Source organism: Sparus aurata, chromosome 12 (genome assembly GCF_900880675.1).
Source record: "Sparus aurata chromosome 12, fSpaAur1.1, whole genome shotgun sequence".
NCBI lineage: Eukaryota > Metazoa > Chordata > Actinopteri > Spariformes > Sparidae > Sparus > Sparus aurata.
Window position 1 is genome coordinate 29,667,768 of NC_044198.1, and position 12,419 is coordinate 29,680,186.

A 12,419-nucleotide genomic window follows, 5' to 3' on the forward strand; every position below is an offset into this window, starting at 1 on the left:
GCAGCTCTCCTAATGAAATGCTACCGCTTTAAATAAATTCACATAAATCTGGAGGAGCGCTGCTGCGAGTTCCTTTTTATATTTTCTGGATTGATTTCCTGTTTAACTCGTTTTCAAATCAATAACAGATTGAAGAGGACGATTTATTCCCGGGATTAATACGTTTGAACGAGCGTTACGGCTCCACTGTCCTTTGTTTGGCTTCAGCAAATGTCAATTAATGCTCCATATCCTGGTGAGACCCGCCCGAGGGCCCTCATTCAATTAGGCTGAATTATGTGAGGCTCTGTCTGAACGTCACGTAGACCTGATGTGATAACTGCACACACACACACACACACACACGCACACACACACACACACACACACACGCACACACACACACACACACCTGATGATGTCACAATTATCATTATTTTAAACTGGCATCATGTCACTGAACTGTTGCAGCAGCTCGTCTGGATGTACAAAATAAAAACAGGAGAGGAATTAAATATTAAATATAAAGATCCATCACGCTGACAACACCAGCTGATCCAATTTAAGGCCTCGGTTCTGTTCAGAATTTAGTTTTAATATGATAAAACATATAAATCTTTTGATAAAAAGGTCGAAGTCTTCTGGTTTGAGCCACAAACACACGTCGTACAGAAGCCACTCACTGCTTCTCCTCCTGTGTGGTCTGAATGTCCCATAATGCAACAGTCACAAGATGGAGGTGGGTGTGTGGGTGGAGGGTAACCAGACAGCAGCCGAAGCTCAGACCAGGTTTATCAAATGGCTTGAAACTTCATATCAGGATCAATAAATTACTTCATATCAGGATCAATAAATTACTTCATATCAGGATCAATAAATTACTTCATGTCAGGATCAATAAATTACTTCATGTAAAGATCAATAAATTACTTCATGTCAGGATCAATAAATTACTTCATGTCAGGATCAATAAATTACTTCATGTCAGGATCAATAAATTACTTCATGTAAGGATCAATACATTACTTCATGTCAGGATCAATAAATTACTTCACGTCAGGATCAATAAATTACTTCATGTAAGGATCAATACATTACTTCATGTAAGGATCAATAAATTACCTCATGTAAGGATCAATAAATTACTTCCTGTCAGGATCAATGTCTCTGTGTTTGTTCTGTTAGAGACTTAAAGAGGCTCGTTAGGACGAGACGCTTTACTGCACTGAGTCTGTGTTCTACTGATAGCATGTCGCTGTTAGCATCTAGCTGTTAGCATCCAGCTGTTAGCATCTAGCTGATAGCATGCTGCTGTTAGCATCTCACTGTTAGCATCTCGCTGTTAGCATCTAGCTGTTAGCATCTAGCTGATCGCATGCCGCTGTTAGCATCTAGCTGTTAGCATGTTGCTGTTAGCATGCCGCTGTTAGCATGCCGCTGTTAGCATCTAGCTGATCGCATGATGCTGTTAGCATCTAGCTGTTAGCATGTCGCTGTTAGCATGCCGCTGTTAGCATCTAGCTGTTAGCATCTAGCTGTTAGCATGGATGCAGACTCCAGGTTAATATTCAGTCTACAGAGATGCGGTGGTACCGGCAGGAAGAAACCAGAACCAGATCCAAACCACATACAGATTTGATTGTGAATCTCAGATCTAACAAACCGTCCTCAGAGTCTGAGTCCGACAGTCGGTTCTGTTCAGTTGAAGGGATCAGAACATTCTCCACCGGTCTTCAGCCTTGAGGAGAGGCCGTCCTCACGCTCTGATTGGCTGTGAGGGGAACGAGCCGAGCTGTGTGGGTCAGTGTCACACCTGAACAACAGGTGAGCTGATTCTGCTGGAGGTGAGAGAGAGTGTGAGGTCGCCTCATAGAGGTTCTGAACCATGAGACCGGGACAGAGAGCTGAAGTTCTGGAGCCTTTCAACCACAGACAGAAACACATTGAACTATTTACAACAGTATTTATAAAGTTCTGGTTCTATCGAAGTTCTGGTTCTCATGAAGTCTGTGCATGAAACACAGAAAGATTAAAGATGAGAAGTGAATCCTCAGACCCAGAAAACAACCTGCAAATGTTTATTAGACGCCTGGAGTCCAATCTGTGGTTGACCCGAGGTTCTGAGGTCCGTCTCTTCACTGAGATTATAAAAGATCAAATCAAACCTGTGGTTGAAGCTTCACGTTCGGTTCTGTGATGTAAAAGATGGTTGTTAACAAAACGTGTCACAGATTATTTTCTGCAATAATCCACAGGACGGGTCTGGTCCTGGTCCAATCAGAGCGGTGCTGGTGCTTCCTCCAGTGACCTTGAGCAGCGGAGACCCTCTAGTTTAAAATGGACCTGGAGGAAGTTTGGTATCAAAGGTTGGCAGATATGATCCTCATTATCTCTCACAGCCGGATTCATCTGGTCCGGTTCTGCTAATGTATTGAAATAATATGCAACATGCTTCAGTAATAGATGAGCCCGATCACAGCCGGGCCCATCACAGCCGGGCCGTGATTGATTATCTGATGACACTTTCTGCTGGTTTTTAACTTCCCCCGCGTGTGTGTGTGTGTGAGTGTGTGTGTGTGTGTGTGTGTGTGTCCTCCTGGGTATTGGACACAGAACACAGTAATGGGTTCATGAGGTCACGTGTGATGAATATTTAAGATGTAACTAACATGGTTCTGAAGGACACGACTACATTATTAGCTTAGCATCAGTCGGCGGCGTGACGGCGAGTCTATAAACAAACGTGTTTGTCAGGACGAGTTTGAAATGATTGTTTGTCCTGTTGACTGTAAATCACTGGCAGGAAATATCATGAATAAAACATTAAACGGGTTCACGTGATGAACAGAACCTGAACCGTGTGATGGACGGTCCGGACACGACAGACGAGCCAGAACAAAACATGATCAGGTTGTTTCCATCGAGCTTCTTCTTTTAACATTATTATTATTCAGAGTGAAACTTTATGACTCTAAATGAGTTTGTGGGAACAGAACACAGTCAGAACATCTTCTGTTCTGTTCCTGTTGGACCACGTCTGCTCCAGTCCGGGCCTGTTGGACCACGTCTGCTCCAGTCCGGGCCTGTTGGACCACGTCTGCTCCAGTCTGAAGTCTTTTAAACATCATTAAAAACACGTTGATATCTGCGACTGACCTCTGCGGTCGATGACATCACCTGTGCGTTGCCGAGGGAGACGTACCTGTGAACCTCACCTGCAGCTGAAGGAGCTCACACAGCTTCGCTCCTTCAGTTTCAGGCCCCGTCCAGACGACAACGCTTTTTTACGAAAACGCACATGTGTTGCATCGTTTTGTCCGATCGTCCACACGGATCCTGAAAACGCACTTTTTGGAAAACGGGTCTCAGGATGGAGAAATCCGAAAATGCAGCCTCCCGTTCTCGTGTGGACTGTGAATCTGCATACTTTCCAAAACGATGATGCCATCGCCCCACCCCTCGCCCTCTGAACCCCGCGACGCCTCATAACAACAACAACAACAGCAACAATGGCGGCCTACATGCTCGTGTTGGTGTTTCTTGTAACTTCCTCTCCTTGTAGTTGAGTGTGAGTCGCAGCAGCAGTTCGACCTCATTATCGGTCCACACAGACGATTCTGGTTTCCTTGCACTCGACATTTTCATCTTCTTCTTGTTGTGTTTGGTTTCTCCGTCTACTGTCTATTTAAAGCGCACAAGCTTAATGCGCATGCTCCGTGTCTTCTTCTCCGTTTTTGGTGAATGTTAAGCGCCACCTATAGGCTGGAATATGAACTACAGCGCGTCGAGTCGTTTTCAGTGGATCCGTGTGGACGCAAATATTCTTGAAACGATGCCGAGGAAGACGGAGGAAAAAAGACAATTTTCGCCCGTCTGGACGTCCCCTTAGCCGTTTCAGCTGGTTGGCGGCCATGTTTGTTCTGGTACAGGAACACGTGCTGGTCGACGTTCTGTCTGGGTCTGTGTGGTCGTCTGGTACCGAGCCAGGATTCTGCTGGTTCTGAAACATTAAAACGTCTCCTCGTAGTTTTCAGTGTAATGAAACCTCACGGAGACGACTCTCAGCGAGACGTCACGTGTCCCGGCGGTCGCCCGCTGCCGCCGCCGCCGCCGCCGCCCTCCATCGCTTCACTGGCCTCCTCAGCAGTAAACGGGTCATAATGGAGGGAAGAGGTCTGCGGGACGACAATAGCCAATCAGGAGCCGGCGTCCAGAGTCCTCCGGCTGCCCTGACCTCCAACATTCCCAGAAAGAGGCTGTGTGTCCTGGACTAATCCTGGTCTATCTGCTGCTGCTGGAGGTCAGCCGGAGAGAAAGCATTAAGCAAACAGCTAATGGAATTAAGGCTATAATAATATCGGATATAGTGAGACAATTCTATTAACAAGATATAAATCATGTTGAGTGTGAGGTAAGTGTTTTTTAATTGATTGATGGAAACAGCGATCCATAGGTTTCTGGAGACTAACAGCCATTTACTGTCTGCTGCCCAGTAAAAGAGGCAAAAAGGGAGCGATAAGAAAATTAGAGCGGCTGAAGAATAAATTATTCAGAGAAGATAATCGTTCTGTGGAGACGTTACTAATGTGAAGAAGCTTTTAATCTCCTGCTGCAGACGCACAGATTAAACCTGCACGCTGCTATTACCCACACTGAGGCCGCCGCACTGCATGCTGGGTAACGCTCCCACACACTGGACATGTGGCACACACACACACACACACACACACACACACACACACACACACACACACACACACCACTGACACTCAGAGTCAACAAGCCCAGAAAGAGGCTGACAAACAGATAAAAGCATCCAGGCTGCTCAGAGTGAAGCGAACACCCAGCACACTGTGTGACTCTGTTCTCAAGTGATTTAAAGAAAAAGAAAAAGAGAATTTTCACATTGTTCATGAGTTAAAACCTGTGTTTGACTTATGGCAATAGAAGAAATTACTACAGTTCACGATTTTGAAGAATTGTTGTGATTTACGTTTTCTTAAAGGAAAGCAACACGTTCACCACGTCATGATTTCTGACTGGCAGTGATGAAGTGATTGTGATGAGCAGAGTTCCTGTTTGGTGAAGTATGATCCTGACTTATATTTTCTGTTACTAAGAAGAGTTTAATTCTACGTCATGTCCATGAGTAAGACGCCCTGTTAGGATGTTGAAAGGTATTATGGGTAGTGTAGTCTAGGGCTGAACGATATGGACAAAATGTCATATCTCGATATTCATGCCAGATATCTCGATATCGATACGATACGATATGACTACGGGTTCGGTGAAAACCAAGCATTTTCCAGAAAAATAAAGAGATTATTTTTAAGCCATATACAAATGGTTGATAGAGAAATCTTTACCAAATAATCACAAACTAATATATTTGAAGTATCAACAGTAAAGGGAGGGAGAAGATCAAACGAACGATGTGCATTTTTACAAAATGAACGATGACATCCTAATCTGTAGAGAAAGCGTGTGAGTGAAGATCGAGACTCAGCAGCTTCAGGTTATCGCTTGTAAAGTACCAGTGGAATTTAGAAAGACTAAGAAGTCAGAGAATTAACAGATCAAAACAGAGTAGACGGCAGATATACGGTCTCAAATCCACAGAGTGAGCGGCCGCAGCGTCCGCTCCTGCTGCCCCAGCCAGCCCCCCCACATACACACACATACACACACACACACACACCACACACACACACACACACACACACACACACACACACATACACACCTGCCGCCTGCTGCCAGGTGAGAGGACAGAGAGCCGGCGCTGCTGCAGAGGAGCCGCAGACTGTGATGACTCTGAGCAGCAGGAGAATTACAATATCATATATTTCTCAGCTTTCCCCTGATGATCTGAATAACTCGCTAAATTTGTTGCTAGTCGCTTTTTAGAAATAAAGTCGCTAAGAGGGTTCGTTTTGTCCACACAGATCCTGAAAACGCACATTTTTGAAAACGGGTCTCAGGGTGGAGAAATAAAAAAAACGCAGCCCTCCCGTTTTCATGTGGACGGCGAATCTGCATACTTTCCAAAACGATGACGCCATCGCCCCACCCCGCGACGTCCCATAACAACAACAGCAACAATGGCGGACTACATGCTCGTGTTGGTGTTTCTTGTAACTTCCTCTCCTTGTAGTTGAGTGTGAGTCGCAGCAGCAGTTCAACCTCATTATCGGTCCACACGAACGATTCTGGTTTCCTTGCACTCGCCATTTTCATCTTCTTCTTGCTGTGTTCGGTTTCTCCGTCTACTGTCTGTTTACAGCGCGCAAGCTTAATGCGCATGCTCCGTGTCTTCTTCTCCGTTTTTGGTGAATGTCAAGCGCCACCTAGAGGCTGGAATATGAACTACAGCGTTTTCTGTCGTTTTCAGTGGATCCGTGTGGATGCAAATATTCTTGAAACGATGCCGAGGAAGACGGAGAAAAAAAAGATCGTTTTCGCCCGTGTGGACGGCCCCGCAGTCTCCGTCTCCCTCACTCCCGCCCTCATATGTTTGTCATTGGTTGGCTTATATATATATATATATATAATATATATATCGTTTATATCGTTGCTTTTTCGATATGGATATCTTGAATGTTCATATCTAGATATAGATACGATAACGATACATCGTTCAGCCCTAGCGTAGTCCATGTTCCAGATTAAATTGTGCAACCTCTGCGTAGTTCAGCAGGAAAGTAGAGACACGACAGACTCAGAGTTAGAAACATCCTGTTTGGTCGTCATGGTGACAGACGCAGGTGGTTCACTTCCTGTGATGTCAGCAGGTGTGTTGTGACTGAAACTGTGGTTGTCTGTTCGTCCACCTTGTCTCCATCGTCTCCTCGACCTCCTGATGTGGACGTCTGTGTAATATAGAACTACAGAATATCGACCTCTGACTGGAGAATAGACATCAGATAAACTAGTAATAAATATAATAGTATAATATATAGAAAATATATAGAAATAATAAGGACAATATTAAATGAATTGTCCTGATATTGATTTTAATGCTAACAGTTTGTGTGAGCTGACTTGACGAGGAGACGTCTTCTCTCTATATTCTCACCATAAATGTTCCTGGTTCTGAACCTCGGTACTGAAACACGGTCCGGCTGTCGCTCGCCGGGTCTGCAGATGGATTAGTGCTGTTAAAAGCATAAACAAGCTGAGCAGGTGAACAGGAGCAGGAGGTGAACAGGAGCAGGAGGTGAACAGGAGCAGGAGGGGAACAGGAGCAGGAGGTGAACAGGAGCGGGAGGTGAACAGGAGCAGGAGGTGAACAGGAGCAGGAGGGGAACAGGAGCAGGAGGTGAACAGGAGCGGGAGGTGAACAGGAGCGGGAGGTGAACAGGAGCAGGAGGTGAACAGGAGCAGGAGCAGGAGGTGAACAGGAGCAGGAGGTGAACAGGAGCAGGAGGGGAACAGGAGCAGGAGGTGAACAGGAGCGGGAGGTGAACAGGAGCAGGAGGTGAACAGGAGCAGGAGCAGGAGGTGAACAGGAGCAGGAGGTGAACAGGAGCAGGAGGTGAACAGGAGCAGGAGGTGAACAGGAGCAGGAGCAGGAGGTGAACAGGAGCAGGAGGTGAACAGGAGCAGGAGGTGAACAGGAGCAGGAGGTGAACAGGAGCAGGAGCGGGAGGTGAACAGGAGCAGGAGGTGAACAGGAGCAGGAGGTGAACAGGAGCGGGAGGTGAACAGGAGCAGGAGGTGAACAGGAGCAGGAGGTGAACAGGAGCGGGAGGTGAACAGGAGCAGGAGCGGGAGGCGAACAGGAGCAGGAGGTGAACAGGAGCAGGAGGTGAACAGGAGCGGGAGGTGAACAGGAGCAGGAGCAGGAGGCGAACAGGAGCAGGAGGTGAACAGGAGCAGGAGGTGAACAGGAGCAGGAGGTGAACAGGAGCGGGAGGTGAACAGGAGCGGGAGGCGAACAGGAGCAGGAGGTGAACAGGAGCAGGAGGTGAACAGGAGCAGGAGGTGAACAGGAGCGGGGAGGTGAACAGGAGCAGGAGCGGGAGGCGAAACAGGAGCAGGAGGTGAACAGGAGCAGGAGGTGAACAGGAGCGGGAGGTGAACAGGAGCAGGAGCAGGAGGCGAACAGGAGCAGGAGGCGAACAGGAGCAGGAGGTGAACAGGAGCAGGAGGTGAACAGGAGCAGGAGGTGAACAGGAGCGGGAGGTGAACAGGAGCGGGAGGCGAACAGGAGCAGGAGGTGAACAGGAGCAGGAGGTGAACAGGAGCAGGAGGTGAACAGGAGCGGGAGGTGAACAGGAGCGGGAGGCGAACAGGAGCAGGAGGTGAACAGGAGCAGGAGGTGAACAGGAGCAGGAGCGGGAGGCGAACAGGAGCAGGAGGCGAACAGGAGCAGGAGGTGAACAGGAGCGGGAGGTGAACAGGAGCAGGAGGTGAACAGGAGCAGGAGGTGAACAGGAGCAGGAGGTGAACAGGAGCGGGAGGTGAACAGGAGCAGGAGGTGAACAGGAGCAGGGTGGCGAGCTGTTATCTCCCCTCATGTTTATTACAGCGGGCTGTTGTTGGGCCGCCCGGCGCTGACAGTGATGGACAGCTCCTATTAAGAGGCTCTCTCCGGCAGCTGGCAGGAGCAGATACATTAAATAAAACTGTTATTGCTTTTCATTGGCTCGCACATAAAATATGACCACTAAATAGTTGTTGCCATCAGATGCAGTTTGATACAAGATTTTAATTTGAGAGACTGTTTCATAACACGCTGGGACGACACGGGCTTTGTGTGAGGACAGTAATGATGGTGGACATGTCGGGTACTGATGGGCCGGCTCCTCCGGGCTTTGTTTGCCTCTTATACATGTCTCTGCTCGTCAGGATGTTATCAGACCTGCTGCTCCTCCTCCTCCTCCTCCCTCGTCTCCTCTCACTCACAGTCTGCTTATCGCTGCACGTCTCAGTGTGGCCCTCGTGCAGCTCCACAGCTGTCTGAAGGAGGAGGAGGAGGAGGAGGAGCAGGAGGAGGAGGAGCAGGAGGCTGTTGACACCGACAGTCGCAGCCGACACACGTCGTGACACAGTCGGGTCGCTGCAGTGAATCAGATACAACACAAAGTAAATGTTGTAAAAACTTGTCATCATGTTTCTCCTCATTATTTCCTGCATGTTCACGTCTTCACGTCATGTTTCCATCGTCCTCTCTGTCCACATGTTGCAGACAGAAGCAGCCGCACACTGATCACACTGATCCTCCAGCACACAGTGTGTTAGCATGCTGAGCTGAAGCTAAGCTAATCATTTCTTCTGTTGGTTTCTGATAAAAACAAAGAAAGAAGAATAAATTGGACACTTCACAGTTATTTATTAATGTCTGAACCAAATCAACATCGTCTCTGTCACACTGAGCAGGTCAGCGTCTGTCTGATTTTATTTATTTCACCTTTAATTTATAAAGACATCCAGCTGAGATCAAAATCTCTGACAGCTATTTATCCTGACGCGTTTCTCTGAATGCTTGTTTTGTTTCTGTAATATCTCTGCTTCATGTGTTCACGTCCTGTGTGGAGCGCCGAGCATCAGATAAAGAGGCCTTACAAGATAAGACACTGAGTGTGTGTGTGTGTGTGTGTGTGTGTGTGTGTGCGATCACAACAATAGCAGGACAGCTGATATCTCTCCATCCAGCCTCTGAGTTACGACATGAAATGGGCCCTAAACACTCGTCTAATGATGATGTATTGGAAACAGGACCGTCCAATAACACTCGGCCCGGCCGCGTCTCCGTGGTGACGGCGGGACATCTGCATGTTGGCTGGTGGCGAGGGTCCGTGTCACGTCCCCCGCTCTGTGTGCTGCATATTAAAAGCTTTATGGAAGCAATTAAATGTGTGCTTAATGGCCAGGAGTTGGCAGAATGATTGTACAATTGAATTAGCAGTTATGACGGGCCACATTACAAGATGAAGTAAATGCAATTAGCCGCGGCATCTCCCTCTCCTCCTGTCAGGTTTAGCAGCCTGATGTGACTTAATTAGCTCTTGTCACATACACTTTCCTCCTGATCTAATTCTCTGACAGCTCAAAGTGGAGCTGCAGCCGGGCCGGGCCGGGCCGGGCCGGGCCGGGCCAGGCCTCGCTGTCTGCCTCCACATCGACGTTCCCGGGCCTTTTACTGCGTGATGCATCGGCGCTGACTCATCCCGGTAATCAGAAGCGTAGCGGCGGCTCAGAGTTCAGACTGCTGGACCGGAGATCCACATGTGACCGAGCTGCTTTAGAACTTCAGAACTTACCACAGGATGAATTCCTCTGAAGCGTTCATGATCAATATGATCTGATTGATTATCTGTTAGTGGCTTCAGTAAACAGTTATGTTATAATTCTAGTTCTTCTTTCTATAACAATGAATAATATAATTATTTTATTCCTTTATTATTATTTATTATCGTTTATTCATATTTCTGTGTTAATTTGAAACATAACTGTTGATTGAACAGAAGTCAGAGATCAATAACTTCCTCCGTCACTTTAGATGAAAAGATCAGAGATGATCCCGCTCGTGTCTGATTGTTAGAAATGTGAGAATCATGATAATTATGATAAGAGAAGGTGAACATCAGGAGATGTTGCTGCAGGCCGCCCTCTGTGGAGCCAGGCTGCCCTCTGTGGAGCCATGCTGCTCTCTGTGGAGCCACGCTGCTCTCTGTGGAGCCAGGCTGCCCTCTGTGGAGCCATGCTGCCCTCTGTGGAGCCAGGCTGCCCTCTGTGGAGCCAGGCTGCCCTCTGTGGAGCCAGGCTGCCCTCTGTGGAGCCATGCTGCTCTCTGTGGAGCCAGGCTGCTCTCTGTGGAGCCAGGCTGCCCTCTGTGGAGCCATGCTGCCCTCTGTGGAGCCAGGCTGCCCTCTGTGGAGCCAGGCTGCCCTCTGTGGAGCCAGGCTGCCCTCTGTGGAGCCAGGCTGCTCTCTGTGGAGCCAGGCTGCCCTCTGTGGAGCCAGGCTGCCCTCTGTGGAGCCCAACTGCCCTCTGTGGAGCCATGCTGCCCTCTGTGGAGCCAGGCTGCCCTCTGTGGAGCCCGACTGCCCTCTGTGGAGCCCGACTGCCCTCTGTGGAGCCAGGCTGCCCTCTGTGGAGCCCGACTGCCCTCTGTGGAGCCCGACTGCCCTCTGTGGAGCCCGACTGCCCTCTGTGGAGCCAGGCTGCCCTCTGTGGAGCCAGGCTGCCCTCTGTGGAGCCCGACTGCCCTCTGTGGAGCCAGGCTGCTCTCTGTGGAGCCAGGCTGCCCTCTGTGGAGCCAGGCTGCCCTCTGTGGAGCCCGACTGCCCTCTGTGGAGCCAGGCTGCTCTCTGTGGAGCCAGGCTGCCCTCTGTGGAGCCAGGCTGCCCTCTGTGGAGCCAGGCTGCTCTCTGTGGAGCCAGGCTGCCCTCTGTGGAGCCAGGCTGCTCTCTGTGGAGCCAGGCTGCCATCTGTGATGGGGGCTCTGATGGAGGCTCTGATGGAGGCTGACAGAGGTTGATGGAGGCCCTGATGGAGGTTGATGGAGGCTCTGATGGAGGCTGACAGAGGTTGACGGAGGCCCTGATGGAGGCTGACAGAGGTTGATGGAGGCCCTGATGGAGGCTGACAGAGGTTGACGGAGGCTCTGATGGAGGCTGACAGAGGTTGATGGAGGCCCTGATGGAGGCTCTGATGGAGGCTGATGGAGGCTCTGATGGAGGCGCTGACGGAGGCTGATGGAGGCTGACGGAGGCTCTGACGGAGGCTGATGGAGGCTCTGATGGAGGCTGACGAAGGCCCTGATGGAGGCTCTGATGGAGGCTGATGGAGGCTGACGGAGGCTGACGGAGGCTCTGATGGAGGCTGACGGAGGCTGATGGAGGCTGACGGAGGCTCTGACGGAGGCTGACGGAGGCTGACGGAGGCTCTGATGGAGGCTGACGGAGGCTGACGGAGGCTGACGGAGGCTCTGACGGAGGCTGACGGAGGCTGACGGAGGCTGACGGAGGCTCTGATGGAGGCTGACGGAGGCTGACGGAGGCTGATGGAGGCTCTGACGGAGGCTCTGATGGAGGCCCTGACGGAGGCTCTGATGGAGGCTCTGACGGAGTCGCTGACGGAGGCTCTGATGGAGGCCCTGATGGAGGCCCTGACGGAGGCCCTGACGGAGTCGCTGACGGAGGCGCTGACGGAGGCTGATGGAGGCTGACGGAGGCTCGGCAGTGTGAATGTGGTGTCCTTGCAGATTTAGTGGTCACTTCTCTCAACTTTGCCCATTAACCTGAGTGCAGCAGGCAGTTTGCCCCCGCGGGAACATTTATTACCCGGGACACTCTAATGGATCCCAGTTAAGGTGTGTTAACAATTTTCTATTGATTAATTGGAAGAGAATCATAGCCAGACTAACTTAGCCCAGAAGATTTAGTGGCTTTTAAGGTAGTAGCGATGAATATAATGCTTTAGAAAGAGCTTCT

General features: G+C 49.6%; 1 protein-coding gene across 1 annotated transcript in view; it reads right to left on the minus strand.

Moving 5' to 3' along the window:
• The window catches only part of LOC115593041 (putative uncharacterized protein ENSP00000383309), a 38,771-nt gene that overhangs the window by 25,206 nt on the left and 1,146 nt on the right, over nucleotides 1-12,419 (minus strand). Inside the window, exon 2 of the mRNA XM_030436356.1 lies at nucleotides 10,567-12,150. Coding sequence (XP_030292216.1) covers nucleotides 10,567-12,150 — 1,584 coding nt within the window. The remainder of the gene's footprint in view (nucleotides 1-10,566; nucleotides 12,151-12,419) is intronic.